Genomic DNA, 26,128 nt, shown 5'->3' on the forward strand with positions numbered 1-26,128 from the left:
TAAATGTTACTTTTAGTGACGACATTCATAGGTTTTAGCGGCGACTAAAGTCGCTACTAAAATGACTTTTAGCGACGACATTCATAGGTCTTAGCGGTGACTGAAGTCGCTACTAAAAGAGACTTTTAGCGACGACATTCATAGGTTTTAGCGGCGACTAAAGTCGCTAGTAAAAGTGACTTTTAGCGACGACATTCATAAGTTTTAGCGGCGACTAAAGTCGCTACTAAAAGAGACTTTTAGCGACGACATTCATAGGTTTTAGCGGCGACTAAAGTCGCTACTAAAGAGACTTTTAGCGACGACATTCATAGGTTTTAGCGGCGACTAAAGTCGCTACTAAAAGAGACTTTTAGCGACGACATTCATAGGTTTTAGCGGCGACTAAAGTCGCTACTAAAAGAGACTTTTAGCGACGACATTCATAGGTTTTAGCGGCGACTAAAGTCGCTACTAAAAGTGACTTTTAGCGACGACATTCATAGGTTTTAGCGGCGACTAAAGTCGCCACTAAAAGAGACTTTTAGCGACGACATTCATAGGTTTTAGCAGCGACTAAAGTCGCCACTAAAAGAGACTTTTAGCGACGACATTCATAGGTTTTAGCAGCGACTAAAGTCGCCACTAAAAGAGACTTTTAGCGACGACTAAAGTCGCTACTAAAAGTGACTTTTAGCGACGACATTCGTAGGGTTTAGCGGCAATTAAAGTCGCTACTAAAAGTGACTTTTAGCGACGACATTCATAGGTTTTAGCGACGACATTCATAGGTTTTAGCGGCGACTAAAGTCGCCACTAAAAGAGACTTTTAGCGACGACATTCATAGGTTTTAGCAGCGACTAAAGTCGCCACTAAAAAAGACTTTTAGCGACGACATTCATAGGTTTTAGCAGCGACTAAAGTCGCCACTAAAAGAGACTTTTAGCGACGACTAAAGTCGCTACTAAAAGTGACTTTTAGCGACGACATTCGTAGGGTTTAGCGGCAATTAAAGTCGCTACTAAAAGTGACTTTTAGCGACGACATTCATAGGTTTTAGCGACGACATTCATAGGTTTTAGCGGCGACTAAAGTCGCTACTAAAAGTGACTTTTAGCGACGACATTCGTAGGGTTTAGCGGCAATTAAAGTCGCTACTAAAAGTGACTTTTAGCGACGACATTCATAGGGTTTAGCGGCAATTAAAGTCGCTACTAAAAGTGACTTTTAGCGACGACATTCATAGGTTTTAGCGGCGACTAAAGTCGCTACTAAAAGTGACTTTTAGCGACGACATTCATAGGTTTTAGCGGCGAAAAAGTCGCTGCTAAAAGTGGCTTTTAGCGACGACATTCATAGGTTTTAGCGGCGACTAATGTCGTCGCTAAAAGTACTTTTAGCGACCACATTAATACGTATTAGCAGCGACTAAAGTCGTCGCAAAAAGTATTTTAGCGACGACATTCATACGTATTAGCAGCGACTAAAGTCGTCGCTAAAAGTACTTTTAGCGACCATATTCATAGGTCTTAGCAGCGACTAAAGTCGTCGCTAAAAGTACTTTTAGCGACCACATTCATAGGTATTAGCAGCAACTAAAGTCGTCCCTAAAAGTGCTTTTAGCGACTACATTCATAGGTATTACCAGTGACTCGCCGCTAAAAGTAACTTTTAGTGACCACATTCATAGGTATTAGCAGCGACCCAGTTGCCACTAAAATATATTTTTAGGGACGACATTCACAGGTTTTAGCGGCTACTAGTATCGCTACTAAAAGAGACTTTTAGCGACAACATTCATAGGATTTAGCTGCAACTAAAGTTGCTACTAAAAGTGCTTTTAGCGACCACATTCATAGGTATTAGCTGCGACAAAAATTATTCATGGGCTAACATATATAAAAATAAAGAAAAATTGCTGTATTCACTAAAAAATTCTTCTAAATGCCCAGAAATGTCGTCGTTATAGCGAGTGAGACATGTACAAAAATCAAATTCCACACCTGTCTTAATCTTGTCAATGCAGTGTCATATGTAAATATTTGAAGCGTTGTGCATGATTTCAGTATAAATTAAGCAAAACAATTACAAGAAATAACAAGTGACAATTATAGAGGTAATGGAAATTTATGTGCTTCTTTAATGACGAGCACACCCAAATACCCAAAAGATTTAAAAGACTCAAAACTACTGGCCTGCTGTATGAAAAAAAATCTGGTTTTCAAGGCTTAAAAACACAATTCACAGTTCGTTTGGTCGAGATAACAACGTTTAGTATCTAAAAAGACTTGTATGTGTTGGCCAGACAGACCATAATTTTCAGTTCATTAGCTCTATTCCCCTACATATGCACCAGCGGTGTACAAAGTCACATCCTACAATGGCAACATCATACTGTCACTACGCTAAACAATATCCACCTCCAACATCTCTTCATCTCGTCCATCTTCATCATCACCTGCATCATCACGCTTGAACTGCAAGGAGAAGTCGAATTGCTCATATTAAATTAGTACTCTTGCATACTCAGCTTATGAATACAACAAAACAAGGCAGGATCACAGATAATCACAAATTATGAAATATAGATCAACAATTCAAAGATAGTCAAACATCAAGACTCAAGAACAAGGAGAATGCTGCGGCTTTAGGCAAGAACCTGAGGACTACAATGTAGTCTGCCTGCTTTATTCTCGGGTGGGCAAAGTTCATGAATAAATCTTCTTTTTACTTTTCACAGTTTTACTGATCACCCTGCCTGCTTTATTCTCGGGTGGGCAAAGTTCATGAATAAATCTTCTTTTTACTTTTCACAGTTTTACTGATCACCCACTTGTAGTTTTGCAAACCAACAAAAAAGCAGCTAAAAACTGATGGTGTTGCACTAAAGTATATTGCAAACAGAAAGAACATACGAGCACATACATTTGCATGCTAGACATGAACTGGTTCAGTTATTGAACTAACCTGCAAACTAGAACCTCGAGGAAGAGGAGGAGGAGGTGGTAGAAAAGGATATTCTGTGATACCAGAAGGAACTCCCTTCCCAGCTCTTCTTGTAGCATTCCCAGCTACTTCAAGCTTTTCCTCTGTCTCGCCAACTTCGGCATCTTCATCCTTTGCATGAGCGGCCATGCTAGTTGGTGGCAAAACAACAGCACTCTCAGAAGCTTTGGGCTGCAGAATTTGAAGAATGCATTTATTTCTTCAACAGCAAGCATACGAAACAAAATGTGATCTAAAGATGTAATATCCTTCATTTTTATTTGCAGCATGGAACTAAGAACAACTACCATCAGGCATAAACTACAACTTCATTTTTCAATCTACAAAACACATCATGCAAAGGACATGCCGCTGCAAAATCAATAAAATAATACAACTGGACATAGTTACTGTTCAAAACTCAGTGGACAATTGGCACGTCCATTATCAATTTGTCGGAACTGTTACAGAGTGAGGTGCCAAAGGTACAAGAGTCGGAGAAACCAAACTCATGAGAGATTCCAAGAACTTTGATTAGCATCATAAAGTAGCACCTATCACTCACAAGAAATCTTCTCTTTTCTGACAAGTGATCCGTCATATTGTTAGTTCATCCTATTTCCCATCAAGTCCACATGCTATTCCGAATCAGTTTTTTTAATTTAATGTAAACCATATCGAAAAGAGCATTAGAAAAAAATCAGCATAAGAATGTAGTTGTATATTGTCCAAGATATGAAAGGAGACATCGTAACTCCTTTTTCAGTTCGGTGCAGTTCCTATTATTCTGGTTTTGGGTTATGTGTGTGTGTGGGGGGGGGGGGGGGGTATGAAGTTTAAAGTAAAAAGAGTACCTTGTTAGTGAAAGTCATGTCACTGGAAAAGTCTGCCTCGTCTTTCTTCTCATTACTCAGCTGAGTAGGATAGCTTATCCTCTGCGCACCATTTCCTTTTGCTCTTGTTAACGCTGTTATAGAGAGAGTTGCCAAAGGTAATTAAGAGTTTAGAGACATCAAATTCACAAGGGATTTCAAGATCTAATGTTCACTGGGTATGTTGTTGAATGTTTCAACAGGAAAGGAGCTTTAATGATATAATGAGAGTCAAATGCTGTGCATACTTCAAATAACAGTGTGGCAAATAAGATCTAGATGGAGTACAAATACAGTGAACTCAAACATGAAAAGGTTAAGACACACGTAGGAATATGAGCATTGAAGAATTGATTTTTCATACCATCTAAACAGAAACTCAAGCATTTATCACTGAAATTAAGGATCTTACTCTTTTTGTTTCACCTTTATAGTATTAATTTTCAAGTAAAAGAGCATCTCTTATTTAGAAATTACAATGTTGCTAAAGTAAGAAAATAAGGATGCATTCGTGCGTATATTTTCACAGCTTCATATTTTGCATAGCTCAAGCTGCCAAGGCTGAAGACCTGCATGTCTTCCATCCCTTTTCCATGTTTCCAGTAATGTTTGAGAAACAGAAACAACACTACTAATCAAAGGCATCCATAAAGATCAATATACCTGTGCATCTGCTGTTTAGGATTCTATTTTGTTTAGCTGGACAAGATTTTTATTTTTATGACAAGGGAAACCAACAGGTGCTACCCTTTGTGAGCACCTTTGGGTGCACACAGGGTAAAACTCCACTCCTATGCAGGAGCTCCCAAACCACATAGGAGAGGTAACCCGCACTAGACAAGCCCGGTGCGACGAGCTCGACCCAGAAGGGGAACACCTTGCTTGCTTTCGCTGGCAAGGGGTTTCGAACTTGAGACCTCCAACATGGAAGTCCCAAGCGCAGTATATTCGATGATTCCTACTCTCTGCTTTTTGTCTCTTTCCTCCTCCCCACTTTTTCTCTCTCTTCTACATCCTTTCCTCTTCTTTAAGTAGCAGGTCTCTTCACTATCTGTCTAAGGTTAAAAAAGAATTTCTGAAGATATACTAGGAGTATATGTGAAAGAATTGACTTAAACATCCCGTCTAACACAGAATCAATACCCAATATGTAGATTACTTCATAGATAGAACAGATGAGAGACCTTAGAAAATTCTATTCACCCAACTGTATACTCAACTGTATACACCTCTATTCATGCACCATCACTGAAATGTACTTCACTACTAATTTCCAAATTGCAATAAATAAATCAATTGTCGCTCAGAGACATGACAGAAACATCAATGCTGCATCAGACCTACAAGAATGAAACTTATCACTTATCAGCAAACACAGAAACGTCGACTTCTGTGTTATCTACACCATCTTTCAAATCTTATAGTCACATTACACTTTTCAACAATATCAGTTGACCAATTTCAAAGTTAACTTAGACATAGATAATCCCCTTTTGAAAACAAAATTTGAGATTTAGAAAATATTACACATAATTTTTTCTTCGCTGATAAGTACAAGAAGAATACTAAGAAGTTAGAACGTTTAGCCAGATTGAAATAATATTTTACTATCAGGAAGTGAGGAAGTGATGAACTTTTTGGTACAAAGAGCATTAACTACCATAGCTGTTGAACTCTTTATCGGTCTAGATCCAAAACTCCAATAGCTAAAATAATCATCAAAATAAGCAATGATGATTAGAAAATCACAGTGCTGGATGAGAACTACAGTATCTTGTTACACCAAATACAATAATCAAAATTCATTTAAACTATCTGTACACAACATCTAAGATATTTTTTTTCTTAGATTCAATTATTATTCACATCTTTATAGACTGTGACTGTCTTAGTCAAACTGACTTCAGTTGAGTATTGGGGGATTAAATTTGTAAAAGATGAGCAAGAAACAAGCACTTAATATGAATTATTTCGGCCCAAGACTGCGACAGCTGCTTCGACTCTATATATATATACCGATAGAACAGGGCACTGAGACATACTCTGAGGTCCTAGGCAGTTTTGTTCAGGAAAGAAAACCAACTAGATTGAAATCATATTTTACTATCAGGAAGTTAGGAAGTGATGAACTTTTTGGTACAAAGAGCATTAACTACCATAGCTGTTGAACTCTTTATCTGTCTAGATCCAAAACTCCAATAGCCAAAATAATCATCACAATAAGCAATGATGATTAGGAAATCACAGTGCTGGATGAGAACTACAGTAACTTGTCACACCAAATATAATAATCAAAATTCATTTAAACTATCTATACACAACATCTAAGATATTCTTTTTCTTACATTCAATTATTATTTACATCTTCATAGACTGTGACTGTCTTAGTCAACTGACTTCAGTTGAGTATGGGGGGACTAAATTTGTAAAAGATGAGCAAGAAACAAGCCCAAGACTGCGACAGCCGCTTCGACTCAATATATATACCAACAGAACAGGGCACTGAGACATACTCTGAGGTCCTAGGCGGTTTTGTTCAGGAAAGAAAATCAACTCTATAAAAAAGGCAAGCACACCTAAAGCCGATGACAAATTAGAAAATTCAGCTCAAGTGCTCTAGATTATGATAAGAAGCACTAGTACAACTATTTTATTTGAAAAGCTACACCTCTTAAGACATAACCGTCATTTCTTACCTTGATTTGACGTTTCATCAGCTTCATGATGAATTCTCGGCCTTTTCTTGGTAGGTGAAGTATTCTTCTGCTGCTCAACCAATGAACTAAAATGATTACCAGCCATCCCTCCATCACTAATGTTGATGGCAGAATCCTCTTCACTTGCACCAGTTCTGATGAAATCTGAGCTGAGTTTGTAAGCGAGCTTTTGAAGCTGAGCTTCTGACCTACAATTGCACTATCACCACTGAGTGTTCATGGAAACAAAAAGTAACAGAAATTGAGCAATAATTTTAGATGCCAAGAATCTTGAGTGGATGGGGATGAAATCAATAGAAGAAGCAATATTGTTACAATACCTCTTCAGTTCAGCTTCCAACCGTGAGTGATTAGTATATGCTTCAATGAACTGCTTAGTCTTCAAAGTAATCCTGGAGGAAAAGCCAGGATTGGACGGACAGGACGTAAGGAAAAGGTATATTAGACTCAAATTAAAAGATTCTGAAATGCATGATAACAAATAGTGACCTTTTACGTTCCTCCTTTTCCTTGAAAAGTTCCATCTCTAGTTCCTGATTTTTTGAAGCTAGACTTTCTGCCTGACAAGTTGTCTCTTCAAGGTATATCTTCCAAGTTCCAACCAAAAAAGAGAAGTATTGAGGAATAAACTCGAAATTTTAGAGCAAGGAGCACAAGAATATCTTAAACAGAAGGAAAAGGGCACAGAAAGGAAGTGGAATAGATTGTTGAAGAAAGAACTAAGAAGAGAGTGAAATTGAGGGAAGCAAACATTAATGAGAGCCTTTACATCTGCTAATGGAAAATGAATAAATAGATAGATGAGGAAAGACTTCACTAATAATTAACATCTATTTCACTGCTATAAGTTGGCACAAAAGATCAAAGGTTTGAGCTTCTAACTTAGGTCAGAAACTTCACTATTGCTGTGATCAAGGACCAGAAGCAACAAGAGAGGGTAGCTAATTTAAGAAGAAAAAACAATCCAAAAGCCAAAAGGGTTATTTTTCCTTTTTAGTATAGCCTGGTCTTATATGAAGTGGGTTGAAAACCATGGTCTCAGGTTCACATCCCACGGAGGCACAACCACCAGGTGATTTCTTCATACATGTTCAAGTCTTGTTGGATGAAGTACCTAGTGGTGCTAGTGAGAGGTAGCTGGTACCCCATGGGATTAGTCAAGGTGTTCATAAGTTTGCGGCCTAAACACCATGGTTATTTGAAGAAGTGGCAAATATATGGCATAACAAACAACTTTACTATTTGGAAACGGTATCACTGCCCGTCGCAACATAAGAGCTAAAATGTGCCCTACCTGTTAATAGGTTCAGACTTTAAAAAAGTGAAAAATACATGCCAGATATAGTAGTACCCCCAAAACAGGAAGTATATATACAATTTCAGAACGGTAACTAGAGAAAGCAAGAGAGATTAGTTGGAAAAAAAACTACACAATGAGACACAGCTGTAGTCTGTTGGACTTATTTCCTCAAGAACATAAAATCATATTGAACTTCTGATGAGTTGAAGAGCCCTATTTCTCTTATAATATTTGACTTCTCATGAAATACTACTAAAGCCTGAAAGCGATACATGGATTATTAAATCACCAATCTCATTATCTTTATTACACCATCGCAATACACACGTGAAAAGGAAGAAAAAAGCATTTATGCATGTACCGATAAACACATGTACAAGTTAGAAACATGTATTCATAGTCCAATCAGATTCGGTATATATATATATATAAATGCATATGATAATAAAATACCGATGACATAACTAGCAAGTACTTGCTTAGAAATATAATTAAAGAAGGAATACAGTGGAAAGACTATCTCCAAAATTATGCAAGAAGTGACCAATAAAAAAAGTCAATTTAGCAGCAAACAACCAGTTACAAGAAAAACAAAACCAACCTCCAGTTCTCGTTTTTCGTCATCCAACATATTGATTTCAGATTGCAACTGCCTAAGCTGCAACATGAAGGATAGACAGAAATCACTACAATGTGTGTGTGTGTGTATAAATATATACATATATATGTATACATATGATATATATGTATACATATGTACATATATATGTACATATGTATACATATGTATATATATATATATACGTATACATATGTATATATATATATACGTATACATATATATATACGTATATATATACACATATATGTACGTATACGTATGTATGTATATATATATACATACATACGTATACGTACATATATATATATATGTACGTATACGTATGTGTGTGTGTGTGTATATATATATATACGTATACATATATATATATATGTATGTATGTGTACGCATACGTATATATATATATATATGTACGTATACGTATGTATGTATATATATATATATATATACACGTATACATACATACATATATACATATATATAATGAGGATGTAAGAAAGAGCAGGCAAAAGGAAGGGATGATGAACAACGCCATTCGCGAACTAGGATAAGAAAGTTCTTCTCCACTCCCAGTACCTGAAGGACATCTTTGGAATTGGACGATAAATGTTTTTTCTCCTTCACATGATCTCCTGTCCCATCGGACATGTTCAAACTTCCAGAGATGTCACTTTGACCATCCGAATGCTGTTTCATCCTGCGCTTTCTATCACTGCAATATACCATTTTTCTGATATTAGTAGAACATAATGAATTTTTTTTGACAGACATTATTCAAACATTATAATTATGGACATAGTATCAGGTCAAGGTAAAGAAGGATTAAAGAATTTAGATTAACCATCTGAAAGTTAGCAAATTGTCTTTATCATGAAAAGTATACCAAATTACCAATTGACCTATGATGCTCTCTATAGGGGTTTAGAAATCTCAAGATCTTGGGAAGAGCCAATTAACCTTGTTGCTTGTAAATATTCTCCCTTAGGGAGCTGCTGAGAGATTTCCCTTAATTAATTCAATAAGGAACACCTTAGGTCTTCTTATAGTGATCTTATTAACTGTGTCAAAACAATTACCACAAATGGAATATAACATATGCTACAAGATAAAATTGTCTAACTGGGACAGAATAAATTCCGCAATTAAGGTTTATATATCTAACATAAATCGCAAGGAAATGGATTCAAGCTCGATCAGCTCCCAACTAATTTCTAAGTAACCTGAATTTGGTTCAAGATTTCCATCTAAAGCCTGAGTATGTAATCTGTCAACAAAGACCGGTATATTATGTGTCACTAACTCCTTAAATGAAGAATACACAAGAAATTGATAAGCATTACCTCCTCTCAACAGACTCAGGAGGACTGCGTCCTGCAAAATAAATCAGAAGGAAATATTATATGAATGAACAAAACCATAAAATAAGGACGAGAAGAGAACCAGAGAATATAGTAGCCCCTAATCTATGTGAAACAATGGCTACATCTAAGCCAACAAATTCACATGATCCCCTGACAGAAATAAGGACCTCCAGCAAGTATATTTCAATGGACTGAATACTCTTAATCACTCGACTATCCTTTCACCAGATGAGCAGGAGTAAATAAGTCTATAAAGATCCGACAACTACAGCAAAGTGAAAGTGAAAGAAACAAGCTCTGACCACGGGATGCATGTCTCTCTCTTGCATCTCTATCAGAAGAGTATCTGCCCACTGGAGAATGCCCTCTTTCAGAAGAGTATCTACCCACTGGAGAATGCCCTCTACCAGAGGAGTATCTACCCACTGGAGAATGCCCTTTACCAGAGGAGTATCTTCCCACTGGAGAATGCTCTCTATCAAGCTTCTCTCTCAAGTCACGACCACGAAAATCTCGCATTTCTGCAATGGTAAGATTATATTTTTAATTGAACTGGATCCAGTAGTTGATTCAACATATTGATCAAATTCACACCAACTAAATCACCAAAGAATGAATAATGGAGCTAATCTTACCAATACATCAAACTACAAGAGAAACATAACAGCAAATATTTATACTGCCTTCCTGTGAGTTCCAAAAGGAGCCATAGAAACTACCTCTCTCATACAATGAACAGATATAGAATACCAGTTTTTTGAGCTTTTACCCAGAAGAGCTTCAAATATCATAGAACCAACAGAAGTAGTAGACAGCCTTGCATCTTGTTCGGTAAAAAATTGCTACAGCACATATATCTGCTAGCAGCCATATCAAAAGGATATGGATTACCCAAGCCGCATGACAATATATAGGATAATAAACAGGCCTTCTTGGACAAAAATATCATCCAACAGGTTGCTTTGAAGGTTCATTCAAACAGAAGTCACAAGAAGGGAACACCATATTCTCGGGAAATATAAGGGTGAAGAAATTACTAGGGCACAGCATTCATATGGTTCATCAAGCGGGCAGATTTGTAAATAATATATGGAAGATACTATATCCAGAGAAACATATCCTGATCCCTCATGCGCTGCTGCTTCAAGATGCAATATGATAAACCAAGATGCTGAGAAAAATACCATAAGCAGCACAAAGATAAAGCAACCAGCAAATTCCTTTCTGATAAGAAATACTAAAACCTGTCAGTTGATAGGCTTTTATTCACTGTCCAATAGAATAACCTGAAGTGTGAAATTTCTCCCTTCAACTCAGTAACATCAGTACACAGATACAACACTCTTAAACTGAATTTTAACCAAAAGATAGCAGAGAGGAGCCAAAAAAGCTTCATAATAGTAAAAAACAGAAGTTGCAAAACAAAAAATGCAGAACAAGGTAAGAATACTAAATATATCTAATGAGAATTTATGATCAAGATATGGATAGGTTCCTGCTCCTTTGATTGGTGACTAATGCATTTCCTAAAATTTAAACTTAGCCAGTTTTCTCACTTTTCTCCAGTCCCAAATTATTCGGAAATGATTGACAAGCAAAACGGGAGCTGACACGAAAGGTAAGAGAATATTCCTGATATGTGATATCTGATGTACTTATACAAATTATCTTGTTTCTCTTTCGTTCCTTATTAAATTTTACAATATACTACACTATAAAATGTTAAATATAAGTTACAAACACAAATAAAAAATGAAGTGAAAATGCAAGATGAAACTTCATGAACTCTTTGCTCTTATATTTATGAACCAGTCGGAAGAATTAGTTAGAGGAAGCAACACTCTTAACAAACCGGCAAAGCTAAGAAGGTTTTGCTTGGAAATAATAGGGAGGGCAGGAACCAAGGAACATACTTTGGGGGGTTGAAAAAAAAAACAGCAAAAAGGAAGATAGGTGACTCAAAACAACACGCTACCTAATGGATGCAGACTATGGAGGACTATCTTGGAAGGATGGGAAGCTTACAGTGGCATCGTTACATCTAGGAGTTGGAAGTAGAGTTAATTTTTGGGGCAACAGGTGGTGCGGAGATAGCACATTGCGGATTTCCTTCCCAACTTATATAAATCACAAGACAGAAAGAAGAACGTGCCACAGATTCTGAGGACACAAGGAGGAGGAGTTCTGCAGGACATGATATTTAGAAGGAATTTACTAGGAAGTTGATGAATTCCAGGATTGGGGTGAGGAGAGCTAGAGTGTTTTCATTAATGTCATACTACCACAAGTTTTGTTAAGAGGAAAGTCTGGCTTTCCGCATACATTGATTTGGATTCTAAAGCACCCAGGAAGAGACAGATGTGCTTCTTCGCTTGATTGGCAGCAAGGGAAACTTATTTGACAGATGAGAATTCGACAGAGGAGGATTACATATGTAAATTGGTACTTTATCAGCAGCAGAAGAAGAAGAAGGAGAAGAAGAAAAACGTACCTGCCGAGGTCGCGAAGCAGAGGACTGAAGAAGAAGAGAGGAGCTGAAGTCGCGAAGCTGAAGGTCGCAAAGTTGAACTGGAGAGGAAAAGGGAGAAGAGAGCTGTGTTTGTCCAAAACACCAAATAAAACCCTAATATTGCTTTTTAATTATCAAATCAGGTCTTTAAAAAAAAAAGAGATGCCTCTGTCGCCTCGCCACATCGCCACGCGCCGTTTCAAGATCGCCTCGCTAGTAATGTCCAAAAAAACAAAAAAAAGCCTAATATTGCCTTTTAATTATTAAAGCAGATCTGTTTTCAGAAAAAGAAAACTGTGCTCGCTAGTAATAGGCGATAAGGCCTTGCCTCTTGTCAAAAGCAATAAGGTGAGTTTACCTTTCACAACACTGGTATGATATGTGCCCTTTAGGCATCACATGAGTTTTGTTTTAGGAGAGAAGAGTTTTGAGATAAAGAAAATGAATGTATCTTGGTAAAAAAAAATATGACTTTTTTGCAGGAATATCCTCTTATTCTTGGTGTTTGGTGCACTGATAAGGTTCTTGTTTATAGAGCAGATTGTTGTCATTTGTAGAGAACCATATTTTTAGTAGGCTCTTTATGTATACTACTTTAATAGAGCTTCTCCAAATTATCAAATGATTTGGCTTCTTAAAGGTTTCGATAATACTTACAGACAACCTAAAATGGAAAAGAAGGATTAGGCATGAAGTTTAAACTACAGTTCTTAAATGTACCTTAAATTTTTTTAAAGTATGTAAGACCTTTTAACACTTGAGCTAAATAAGCTTAAAATAAATTTACCAGTGTTAGTATCATGTAACGTCGTAGAAGAACATGTTCGTAAGGCAAGATGAAAAATATGAATATTAAGAGCCTGCTTCGCCCATGAATACTATCCCCAGTATTTGAAAATACTGAAGTTCAGTATTCATGTGATGTCCCATATGAACACATCCAGTAAGGCAAATTGAAAACGTGAAAAATTTCATAGCCTGTTTCGGCATGAGTATTACCTTGAGCTATGAATTAATACTATCGAATTTAGCTTGAAAGATTAATCAAACTAACTCTCGAGAAGCGAAACATGACAACTAATTTGAGACCGAATGCATTTTACTTGGATCGTATGCCAAAAATAGATTGTTTTCCCAGGATACATTTATTTATTTTTTATCCTTCGGAATGGCCCAGTGGTTCGGGCTTGAGACTTCCATGTTGGAGGTCTCAAGTTCAAAATCCCTTGCCAGCGAAAGCAAGGGGTTTGTCTGTTTAGCTCATTGCACTAGGTGCGGATTAATCCTCATGTGCGGCTTCAAGATTTTGCAGAGAAGCGAGGTTTTATTCTGTGTGCACCAAAGGGTAGCGTCTACGAGTTCCCCTTGCCATAAAAAAATATTTTTTTTCCTATACTATCATTTTCCTGTATAATTTTATTTCCCACTCCCTCCTGCATGACTTGAACCCTCAAACCTACTGATTTATGGTGGAGGTTCTCAACCACTTGAGAAAGCCTCACTTGTCCCAAACTATCCTTATCTTCAAAGGGTTAATTTAGTAAAATAAACCCTAAAAGATAGTTTCTTCATGGAAGTGTCAAAGTAAACATGGCCAAGTAACAAAAAGAAGACTTCTTCTCATCTGTTCATGTTCAGTCTAGGTGAATTGAGTTAACTACTGTGAGTGGGAGTTAGCATCATACCATATAATTAATCAAGATGCACAAAAACTGACAGTCATCATCAGAAAAAAGAAAAGATTTAAAAAAAAACAGAACATGGGCCAAGTAAAACGAAGTATAGCTATACATAGTATGTGTTAAACAAGTAAAGATAGAGAAAAAACAAAATTACCGCCACCGGAACCGGAGAAGCGACGGAGTTCAGCATTGCCATGAGCGAAAGAGCAAGTCTGACGATGACAACGACCTCTCTGATAAAGCATGCATAGTTTCGTTTTATACAGCTTCCTTTCCACCATCATCGATTTTGTATACAAAATTGTTGGGATTGCGATTGAGATTTGTGTTTGCTGCAGAGGAATTCTCAGTTCACAAGAAAACGGATAGATACAACCGAGCAAAATCCAGAATTCGCCGAACCCTAATGGTTATTGGAGTGTTATTTTCCCTAAATACAAAAGTTACTCCTTTTATTTTCGTTGGTCTTCAATATTACATCGACCCCCACTAAATTAAAATTCACGAAATAAAGTATTTTATATTTTTTTAAGAAAAAAAGATCAGAAGTATTCTAAAATGCCCTTCCTTCTCTTCGAAGAATTGCTATTCTCTATCTCGTCACATGTACGAAATAATTAAAGTTCTAATGAATAAATTTTAATATGTTATATTTTATGGAAAAGGGTCTAAAATATTCTTAAAGTATTGAAAATGGTACAAAATTACCCTCCATCCACCTATTGGTTCCAAAATACTCTTCCCACCCACCTATTGGGTCCAAAATGCCCTTGTCATCCATCTTTTGGTTCAAAATTGACCACTTATTTAACGATTTTATATTTAAACTATCAAAATTTTTTTTTAAATACGTGGCGCTCAACTATTTGTTATAATTTAACTTATTAGTATAATTTATAACTCAATCTACTACCCATCCATTACTAATTAAACCCTCCAAATTAATAAATCACTCAGATTATTAATGCAACAATAGAAAAGCTACTGCCAATTGAGTGTTTTTTAAAATTTGAGACGAAAACATCTATAGAAGTTAATTATCATACATTCAAGTGTCTAAATAAAAATTACCAATAAACTTAAAAGTCTGACTATGTTCATCTTAATTATTCTTACGTCCCAATTATGTGATGTTACTTAATAGGTAACTTTTTTTCAAAATAATATATTAAAAGTTTTAAAACAAATCATAAATATTAATAAAATTATATTTTAAAAAAGTGCATGAATTAATTCGGGATGTATTACTTCTTTACCTTTAATCATAAATTTCTAATTCAATCTTGAAAGAGAATCAAATTGAAAGTGTCCTCCTAAATAAGCGGCTCAACATAAATTTAATTGGGGCTTCGATTCGGACTCGAAAAATTTTGGATGTCATTTTCATTAATCTATAATTTCATCGTGTTTTAGTAGTGTTTATGACGATTTTGATATTATAGTTGGATTATTAATTGGGTGGAGTTTAGTTAGTAATGGGTGGGTAGTGGGGTGATTTATAAATAATACAAATAAATTAAATTATAACCAATAGTTAAACATCAAGTATTTTAAAAATATTAAAATAGTTTAAATTTAAAATCATTAAATAAGTGGTCAATTTTGAACTCAAAGGTGGATGACAAGGGTATTTTGGAGCCAATAGGTGGATGAAAAAGGCATTTCAGAGCCAATAGGTGGATGAAGGGTAATTTTGTACCATTTTTAATACTTCAAGGGTATTTTAGACCCTTTTTCGTATATTTTATTACACATATCAAATGATTCGAAGTTATAATGTGCAAATTTGATATATTATTGTTTTCTATCCCATTATGCAAATTGAACAATTCAAGTGATAATGTATTGGTTTAATATCTTGTCACGCATATCAAACAGTTATCGTCATAACATACAAAACTTAACCTTTTGGGATGGCTCAGTAATTTGAATTTTGGGACTTTCATGTTGGAGGTCTTACTTCCTGCCAGTAATAATAATAAATTTGTCTTTTAAATCGAGCTTATCTCACCGACTTACCTTAAGCGAAATTTTACTTATACTCAATGAAAGAATATCAACTATGATTTCTCGTTGTAAAATAAAAAAATAACATAAAAAACTTAGCAATAAAGTAAGGTATGACAAAAGCAAACCAGTAGAGTCACACCATCTTGCCACGTGTCATGATCTGCTGTGTCCAAAGCAAGGTATATAAAAACAGTAAAATAAAAACGGTTACATGTTAAAATCTTCATGCTTCGTCGATTGACTCGCCAACTCACCTTTCTCAACTCGGCCGAGTCGAACCGGTTCAACTCATTAACCGGCTCACCGTACCGTCGTCATTTTCCGGTCAAATCTCTCCCCGTTAATTTTCCCGTCGTAGGTCCTTCGTCTTTATCGATCTCCGTGAAGTGCAAATCTTCCTCCTCCTACTCGGCGGTCATCGGGAGGCGTATGCCGGTGGAGATGAGTTCTAGTCCGATGACGGCGTCGGTGGTGGAGGATTTTGTTCACGTTGATGGAGAAGTTGCTAATTTGAATTCGGAAGGCTCGGAAGCGAGTGTTGTGGAGGAGCAAGGAGCTGAAGAGGTAATTTCGGCGAATGTAGAAGGTGAAGGAGAAGGCTATGAAAGGAAGGTTTTGCCGGAGGAATTGTCGAGGAGTGTAATGATGCTAACTTGTGATTCTTCTGCCAATGGAGGCATTTGCGATGTGTATGTTGTTGGCACTGCTCACGTTTCTTCGGTAAATTTACTCTTCTTAAATTGCTGCATTTTTAGTATTCACACTTGAAGTACTTTTTATGCATAAGGCTTCTTAGCGGAGATGGAATTTGTTGATCAGCAATAACACTTTGCTGAAATGATGATCTAACAACATAGGATTATTATTAGATATCTTGTGAGCATTGTTGATGAGATGTTGTTTAGCTGGTGACGAATAGGATGGTTCCCATGCCTCATCATATAAACGAAGCGTGTATGAATATGTACTTTCTTTAATTTCATACGTTGTCTCTCTTATTTTGTCTTTTATCTTGCTTAGATTGATAAAGTTTGAAGCTTTATATGTGACCTGTATATATAAATATTGACCTTTAATCCAGTTAATTGTTCATATTAAGGAAACTGATGATGTAATACAGATTGAGTTATAAAGGGTGTATAATCATCTTAACTATGCATGGTTACAGGAATCCTGCCAAGAAGTTGAAGCAGTGATCAATTTCTTGAAACCAGAGGTCGTACTTCTAACAACCGCCTGTGGTGCATGCTATATTTTTCTCTTTTTTATGTGTTGAACGGCAAGTGTGATTAATACTGAATTGTTGATGACAGGTTGTCTTCTTGGAGTTATGCTCAGGTCGGGTGGGTATACTCACACCTCAGAATTTAAAGGTCAGTTTTTCTATTGGCAATCTCTCTTTTTATTATCCCCAAATTCATGCCGTTTGCAGAGAGCATGGGAAACAGAAGAATTTATTTGTTTAGGAGAATATCCAGCATTTTGGAAACCATTGTTGTAAACAAGCAAAGAATTATTTCCTAGCTGGTATAAGGAGTCCTTTGAGGAAAAAGGATCAAGTTTCAGAGTTGATGTATTCCGTGGCGTACGCAGTATTTCTCGCAAGCAATGACGACATTAAAGAAGTGAAAAAATGGATAGTATAGTTACGTCATATTTTAGATTTAGGACTTTCAACTAGATGTGCTCCTTTGGCTGGGTTTGAGAGAGAGACAGAGTGAGAATTCCTAAATTTGTCGGTTTTTTAAAAAAACAAAGAAAATACCGAAGGCGACGCCTTTCTCGCCATGACATCAACTTTTGAAGACGATTCACCACAAAGCTAATAGGCGATGAAGGGTCAGCTCGCCTCTCGCTATTGGCGACGAGGCAATCACCTTTCACAACATTGTTCCAAACAAATTAAGGTTTTTAACTATGTCTGCTTGAGTTCCTTGGATGACAGAGGTTTGACATTTTTCTGGATATTGAACTTTGGGAACTCGTTTAATTAGATAGACTTTCAAGCTAATATGAATCTCCAGGTTTTTCTCTTATAATAGATTGATAATTGGAATCAAACTCTGCAGGATTGGCTTTTGGGTTCCATTTGGTCAGGCTTGAGCTAATTTTGGCTGGTGTTATTTTCACTATGTGTCCTTATTTTACTATCTTGAGTTTTTTATCCTTCATAACAAAGACAACTCCATTAGATGTCTCCTCTCTCTCAACCCCCCAACAGAAGAGGAACTTTTAGCTGTGAGGAGGCATGCTCCTTATTTTCCTGTCATTATTGTTAACTTCTATGGATTCATCAAACTTGAAGCACATGCAATACATATGTAGATATCAACTGGTGTCATTTGTGATTGTCTCACTTTAGTATTCCGTATGCACATGTTAAGTCACCATTCTTCTCTTACCTTTACGTTTTGCAATTCGGATTCATTTATTGGAAGTCTTATATTAAAATTACTGAGGCATATGAATAGATTAACATGTTCCAGTGGACTGGCCATGAGAACAATCCAGATTCAATCAAGGGTGTATCTAATGTGTATGTTAATATATGTCAACTCGGTCATGGACGTAGATGGAAAGTGAAATGACTTTTTTGATATAGGCTATACCAGAGCACTGTATTCTCTCTGTCTCTCTTTTGTGCATATGTTCTTTGGCATCACGGTATTAATGTCTTTATTTTCTAAGCGAACATATTAATTACACCTATTTTTTTAATGTCTTAATTTTCTAAGCAAACATATTAATTACACCTATTTTTTTTCTTTCTATGTTATAGAATCAGATAAGTATATTCTGAGATTCTGTCCTTGATTGATTTATCATTCAATTTGAGTATTTTCATTTGCTGGTGTTTGTATCATTTAGTTTTGATTTTTGTTTGATGAAAGATGTAATGGTGGATCCATTTTCTCCTCTTTAGGTTAATATTTAACATACCCGACTCTGATATGGCCAGGTACCAACAATGGGAGAAATGGTGGAGATGTGGAAGAAAAAACAAAATCTGTTTGGGATACTCTACAGCTGGTTTCTTGCCAAGGCATGACCATAATCTCAAAAGTTGTCCTTACAGTTCAGAAGTGATATGTTACTCCTTAATATTAGTGCTGTGGAATGCTGATCACTTATTGAATCTATGTGGCGTTTTAGGTTGCTACCAAGCTTGAGGTTTTTCCCGGGGCTGAGTTTCGTGTGGCATATGAAGAAGCAATGAAGTACGGTGGTAAAGTGATTCTCGGTGACCGGCCCGTGCAAGTAAGACATTATCACTTATTCCGTTATTAATTGGTCAGTTTGCTTTGGTGTCTCCTAATTGATCATGTGCATCCCTGCTTTTACTGGATAATGTTTTTACATCACCACATGCCCCTGTGATCATGGAAAAGTTGAGATTGGTGTCCTGTTTGTAGGGTAAACATCAGAGTTGATAAGTATGAAGCGTTTCCTCCTCGTCTCTTTCTCTCCTCTCCTTTCCCTGAGATAATTTCTAGAAAACATTAATCATCTGTGTTTTTGAATACTTTACTCTGCTTATTGGATAAGGGCTATTGGAGAACAAACGTGTTTGATGTTCTCGAAATTCAATCATTCCAGATGAATGAGCAAACAACAACAAGAAGTCAAGAACATGCCAGTATAATCCCACAGATGGATCAGAAAATAAATCAAAATTCCTCCAGATACTGCTGCACTGATCCTCTCTCTATTTCTCTCTATTCTCTATCTATCTTTTTCTGATGCACTAGAGTACAACTTTCATGGAGGCTGGAGCACATCTCTATGAACATATATGGTTTCTTATGCATGATTTATAAGCTAACAATTACACTTTCTTTGGTAGCAGATTCCGCATGAAGAAAAGAAAAAAACAGTTGCATATTATCTGCTGCTTTGCTTTGTATCTTTGGTTTTTCGTTTGTTTTTCAGTATAATGAATTGTTGTATCTTGTATTATGAACAGGTGACATTACGAAGAACATGGGCAAAAATGCCACTTTGGCACAAGACAAAATTGGTGTACTCTCTATTGTTCCAAGCAGTTTTTTTACCGAAGCCTGAAGATCTCGTCAAAATGGTAGGTTTGTTGCATAAGATTCTATAGGATTGTCCTACTCTGCATAAAGTAATTTCATTTATGAAGAAGAATATTTGTATGTTACTTATGTTAAACTATTTTGGTGGGCAGTTGAAGGATATGGATGATGTTGACATGTTGACTCTTGTGATTCAAGAAATGAGCAAGCAGTTCCCTACTCTTATGGATACCCTAGTTCATGAGCGAGATCAGTTAGTCCTCTCACTTGCATACTATCCCCCCCCCCCCCCCCCCGCAAACACATACACACACACAACAGAGACCTATTTTCAGCTCTGCCATTCGTAAAGATTTTAGAATTAGATGGCTTTTATAAGACCAAGTCATTCCAAATCAAAACATTGAGAATGCTCTGATTAGTTTTTTGTTTTTAGTTATTCCTTCTTAGTATGGATTGACATAACGTTTGATTATAGGCTGTTGGACAATGTCTTTTTCATGTACTTATATAATCTCAAATAATATGAGCAAGGGACTCATATGTCTGTGAGGTCTAGAGCACGAGAGTGTTGCTCTATCTGACTGTTGTGCTCCTTTAGGTGAAGGGTTAATGAATGTTTTCTCAAGGAATCTCTATGTTTCATTGCTTGTCACTTCCTTTGTTCACTTCTTGTCTCCCCAGAGCATTAATACTTATCACTTCCTTTGTTTGCTTCTAGTTTTCCCATAAATAAAGCCAGTGTTACTATAGTACTCCCTTAGACTGAAATGAATTTCAATATCTTATGGCGGTAACAGATATTAACATCCCCCACCCAACAGAAAAATGAAGGGGGTAATACCAACTGCCAAGAAAAAGCCATTGATGTACGAGTTTGTGATTGTTTGGTTGGACTAAAAAAGTTATATCTTGCTTTTATAAGCTTTAGCTTAAATGTCATCAGTCTTCAACTAATTCAGCTATAGTATTGTAATCACCAATGATTTGTAAGTCCTATGTTAGTGCTTGGAACAAATGTTTCATTTGTCTAATCAAGCAGACTAGTAGTAACGTCATTCTTCCTGTTTTGTAAAAAATTAAAATGTAGTGTGAGTGTTTGAACCGACATGTTGGCTTTAACACTTGATAATCTTGAAAGTAATTTACTTATATCACCTAATAAATCTGAAGAATCTTCCCCTCTCTCTATGCAGGTTTATGTCATCAATGTTACTAAAAGTTGCCCGTGAACACAGCTCTGTTGTCGCAGTTGTTGGCAAGGGTCACCTTCCAGGAATCAAGAAGAACTGGGAGCAACCTATTGAGGTAATAGACATGTCTTCTTGTTGACAATTTCAATAAGACTTGGATATCCTCTGTTGTGCATCACGAAACATATGAAAACAGCGCTTTGATTAATTCTTCGTGTTCACATAGTGTATGACTCAATCTGAGCTTCTTACCCATAAAATTACTAAGAATCTGTTGTGTACTTATCTGCTGCCACAGGTTAAGGAACTACTATCAATACCGTCACCCAAACCTCTCATAACTGTTTCGAAGATTGTGACAACCCTTGGAGTTGCTGTTGCAGGAGTCGCCATAATATCTGGCATTTACGTTTCAAGCAAGAAATAATCATCAGAGGTTTTAAATCCAACTGTCGGTAGGGCGTTGAATATGAATATCATCAAGGCTTTCTCTTGTGACTTTCAATATTTGAGAGCCATGAACTGTTACTACTTCTCTTGTGCATTTTCAGCATTTGAGTCAGTACACAGAGAATAGGAATTTGTCATTTTGCAATTTTTTCTGAATATCTGAACTCTAAACAGTTGGTCGCGGCACGAATAATTGGTTAAATATGGAAGAATGTTGATAACGTGACAACATCAAGTGAAAAGAATTTATACAAAAATTTGTGTTCCTTCATTTGTCCTCTAGAGAACGTACACAATGAACTTCATGTTCAACAAATTCTGAGCTCACAGGGCTGAGCTAGGAGGGTTAACGGAATGAGCCAATAGGTTAATGAAAGATAATTTATTATACTTATTTACTCTTTCTGTGTTGTTCACTTTAAAAATGATACACATATTAAGATAGCAATAATTAGCATAGTGAAGCTATGATTTTACCCTTATTAATTATGGTTTCAAAAATGAGATAATTAAAATTTGAAAATTTTTAACAAGTTTAAACGAGGGTATAATAGAATTTTTTATTTTATTTTTTCTTGATTTGTCAAAATGAATAAGTAAATAGGAACAAGTAAAAAAAATGAAGATTGAATCATTCCTTCATTCTATTCCGGCAGAAATGGATCTGTGTCACTGTCTGTATGCTTGAATCAGAAACTGGAAAAAAAATCAGGTCTCTTGTTTCCAGTTTTTTTTCTTTTTTCTTCAATTAGAACCATTTGCCATTTGAAAAACTAGTTCGGTTAATTGTGCTTTAGGCAAATGATAATCTTTCACATAAATGATATTTTACTATAATTCAATAGCAATAAATCAGAAATGAGAATTTTTAGCAGAAATGGGCACCTATAGGTTATATCAAAAGGATATTTTTTATTAGTTACAAGCTTTAAGAAAATAAACTTGCAGCATATACAAAGAAGATTTCCCACGATAATAAAAAGAAACAGAAAAAAAAATTATTCACAACTGATACAATCCCCATCACAACAAATTTTGCAACAAAAAGTAAGACCAAATTAAGGTTCCTCTTAGTTTACGAAGGCACAATGTTTTCGAATTTCCCCTGCATTCCCAGTAAGAACTCCAATTTGTCCCATTTTTACCATCGATTCACCAAAATCCTTGAAGAAAGTTGATCCATGTTGATTTAACTGTGATAACACATATTGTTTTGTTTGAGCATTGCTAAGAAGAGCTGCATCAGAGGCGAATAATCCTCTTCTTTTGGCAACCATAGTGTAATAATCAGTGTCGAAACTCTTAAAACTTCCAGGATCCATTTCAACAATTGTAGTCACATCTCCAGGTTTGCATTTGATCTTCAAACGGTTAATGTAGTTTTGATCCATGTTTGGATCCATATCACCTTTGCCACTGAAATTATACAAACGACTCGAAAAGGAAAAACAATGTGACATCCCAATTGTGTGTCCTCCTATGAAAAAAAAAAAGAGAGTAAGATTATCGTCCAAGGATAGTCAGTTGAACAAATACGTATGTGAAATTTACCTGATAGAACAACAAGGTCTTTAACATTTAGTCCCAATGCACCAAATGTAGTTTTGAGAGTAGTGAAGTTATCAAAAGGAGTTGGTAGGTTTTTTGAGGCCTCTGAGAGAATTGAGACTCTTCCATCTCTTCTACCTAATGGGACTGACCATGTTGGTCCATTTATCTGTATTGCCAATTAAATATGACATTTCATTTTGATCGGATTAAGAAATTAATATATAACATATAAATTGAGACAGATAGATATAGAGTAATTAGTTACCAGTGAAACAGCGTCACGAGCAGCTAAGGCTAAAATATCAGAGCAAGATACAATGCCAGGACACTCTTTCTCTAAAGCAAATTTAGCAGCATCTATCACTTGAAATCCTCTTAGGCTTTGATTTGGAATTGCATCTTTCTCTGCTTTATTTCCTTTTGTTGAATTTAATAGCACTGAACCATCACATCCCTATACAAAAAATGTAAAAAATAAAACAAATATATTGACGCCATATGTACTTTATATGTCTCAATTTACGTGATATTTTTTATTTATAAAGAGTCAATTTAACTAATCTTCGAGCCTAGTGTATTAAATGGTAGTGCGTACCCTAACAAAACAATCATGAAAGTGCATTCTTAACAAAGGGGCAGCCAAAGTAGGAGCAATAGAAATGTAGTGTTTTGTTGTTTCTTTGACAATTGCTTCCACATTTGGACATGTTTTCTTGTAGAATCCTACTTCTACACCTTCACAATTATTAGTAATCAAAAAGAGTTGAAGAATGAGAAATGAAAGAAATTTTAATGTTGCCATTATATTAATTTTTGTGGAGAAAATTAAAATCTTGAAGTGTTTGATGATTGGAACATACAAATGATACCTCTTTAAATAGGAAAACAATTATGATATCAATCCTTTGATTTATTAAAATGATAGAGTTGGTAATGGAGAGCTGATTTTAAATATTTAGTAGTTAACACTTAACACCTTCTAAGCTAAGAACTTTTTTTTAATGTTAGTTCTTTTTGCTAATATTTAATGTAGTATTTTTATGGTGAAAATATTAGTTTAGGAGATTTATGAATTTTCTAAATCAACGGAAGTGAATTTATAATAATTATAATAAATTTTATTTCTTTTACTGTCTAGATATCCTTTAGAAAATGCATTAGGGACTAACAGGCTAATTAATTAGCTCAAAATAAGTATTTTTTTTAAGCATATAGAAAATGGATTCACCAGAAAAGAAATAATAAGAAACAAAAAAAAAAGGAAAAAGACAACTAAGAGCTTTAATTAATAAATAATCATGCTAGTATTATGTGGTTGATTTGTTAATTAAATTGTCCTAACAGAAGATTTGGTAAATTGGTCTAGCTAGTAAGGAGGTAATTAATTATGTATTAATTTTTGTTTAAGTTATATATACTCGTTAGATTTTGGTGTCTTCGATTATTTTGATGCATAGGATCGATTAAGGTCGAGTGCTCTAGATTAAAGGGAAGCATTAGACTCACTCTACGGGAATTCGCTTTTTGATTTGCTTCAGATTTGGCATTCATTCCCCCTCCCTTTCCTGGATTTCGCGTTATTGTCTGCTATGCTAGCCTATGATGGAGGAAGTTTTTTAAAAAAAATAAAAAATCACATAAACAATGTAGTTATTTGAATATTTACGATGATTTTGGATAATTTTATATATTACACAATCTGTCGATTATATATGCTCTTTGATAAAATATTTCTCCCATTTTTATTTATACTCTTCAACTGCGATTTCACACTTCAAAACTTGAGAGACTTCCTCAATTTTGTTTCTTTTTTTTTTTTAAATAAAAAGGTCTTTGTTGATATTTTAAGATTTTATTTTATAATTTTCACGTATTTGTGCGCGAATATGCTTTATGCACCAAACATTTTTTGTAACACACATATTTTAGGCACTATATAACATGCATTATTTCTACTTTGCTATTCTAACAACTATACACTAGTTTACGTACATACCAACTATCAACTCTATCCATGATTCCATATAAACTTAATATACCTAAACTACTTACTCTTTTATTTCATAATAATTAATTTGTATTTCAATGTATTGTTGACTTAATCTATTATTAGTTAGTCATAATCTTATCATTCCAGCTTTTTAACTCATGCGAGTTGTATTTCCTTATGACTATTATAATAGTACGCGTACAATTCATATACAACATAATCTATCGATGCATGCATGATTCTGACACGCTCAAAACTAGCTCGAATACCATTTCGAAACATTAAGATTTTAAATTTTCCTATAATAAGCTCGAGTGAGAAGGATTTTTTGAAATCATATAAGAAAAGTACAATTCATATATTTAATCGATGTGAGATTCTACTGTAATGAAAATTTGGAATATTATAAAATCCTGATTAAGTATTGAAGAGTGTATAAAAGCAATGATACACAGGTATATGATTAGTATATCTTAGTTTGCAGGAGAAAAATAAGGGAGTGGGTTGTAGATTCCCCTAATGCATTTGACATTAATAAACTTAGAGAAAAAAAATTAGCAATAGTTATACCAAATTGATTTTCAATTTAATATTAGTAAGTTTCATTTGGTATACGCGATCGCAAAGTAATAAAATGAGATATAAAGTATCACTACATGAGTAAACATGGTTAAAGACAGTACTTTACTATATCAAATCAAACAATGAATACCATAACTAATCAAATATAACTAATCTCAACATTACTAATCGATATTCCTCTTAATCTTATTCTTATATTGTTAACAAAAACATTAAAAATTGCTTAGTTAAGAAGGTGCTAACTACTAAATAATAAAATCAACTTTCAATTATGTCATATCTACCCT

General features: G+C 35.3%; 3 protein-coding genes across 9 annotated transcripts; 1 reads left to right on the top strand and 2 right to left on the bottom strand.

Annotated features, from left to right (window-relative positions):
• Positions 1-2,015: 2,015 nt before the first annotated feature.
• LOC101246216 (zinc finger CCCH domain-containing protein 13) lies at positions 2,016-14,638 on the bottom strand. Of its 7 annotated transcripts, none has more exons than XM_026028768.2 (12): positions 14,183-14,519; positions 10,473-11,061; positions 10,140-10,358; positions 9,817-9,847; positions 9,053-9,188; positions 8,456-8,512; positions 7,044-7,141; positions 6,875-6,946; positions 6,534-6,742; positions 3,820-3,932; positions 2,948-3,157; positions 2,016-2,457 (listed from the first exon to the last, which is right to left on the bottom strand). In XM_026028768.2, the coding sequence occupies exons 3-12, from the start codon at positions 10,354-10,356 to the stop codon at positions 2,386-2,388; spliced, it is 1,215 nt and encodes a 404-aa protein (XP_025884553.1). In that variant the 5' UTR covers positions 10,357-10,358; positions 10,473-11,061; positions 14,183-14,519; the 3' UTR covers positions 2,016-2,385. The 7 variants fall into 7 exon arrangements, with proteins under 7 accessions (XP_025884553.1, XP_069148946.1, XP_069148945.1 ...); XM_069292845.1 differs by having other exon boundaries at positions 10,143-10,358; positions 10,473-11,123; positions 14,183-14,516; XM_069292844.1 differs by having other exon boundaries at positions 10,143-10,358; positions 14,183-14,478.
• Positions 14,639-16,246: 1,608 nt separating this feature from the next.
• LOC101246508 (uncharacterized) lies at positions 16,247-21,989 on the top strand. Its single transcript, XM_004251463.4, has 9 exons — positions 16,247-16,758; positions 17,207-17,254; positions 17,352-17,411; positions 18,998-19,081; positions 19,192-19,296; positions 20,003-20,116; positions 20,228-20,328; positions 21,272-21,383; positions 21,567-21,989. The coding sequence occupies exons 1-9, from the start codon at positions 16,264-16,266 to the stop codon at positions 21,693-21,695; spliced, it is 1,248 nt and encodes a 415-aa protein (XP_004251511.1). The 5' UTR covers positions 16,247-16,263; the 3' UTR covers positions 21,696-21,989.
• Positions 21,990-22,610: 621 nt separating this feature from the next.
• Positions 22,611-24,113, bottom strand: LOC138340746 (peroxidase 27-like). Its single transcript, XM_069292781.1, has 4 exons — positions 23,865-24,113; positions 23,535-23,723; positions 23,270-23,435; positions 22,611-23,195 (listed from the first exon to the last, which is right to left on the bottom strand). The coding sequence occupies exons 1-4, from the start codon at positions 24,069-24,071 to the stop codon at positions 22,789-22,791; spliced, it is 969 nt and encodes a 322-aa protein (XP_069148882.1). The 5' UTR covers positions 24,072-24,113; the 3' UTR covers positions 22,611-22,788.
• Positions 24,114-26,128: the final 2,015 nt, after the last annotated feature.

The sequence above is a fragment of the Solanum lycopersicum genome, chromosome 12 (assembly GCF_036512215.1).
Source record: "Solanum lycopersicum chromosome 12, SLM_r2.1".
NCBI classification, from domain to species: domain Eukaryota; kingdom Viridiplantae; phylum Streptophyta; class Magnoliopsida; order Solanales; family Solanaceae; genus Solanum; species Solanum lycopersicum.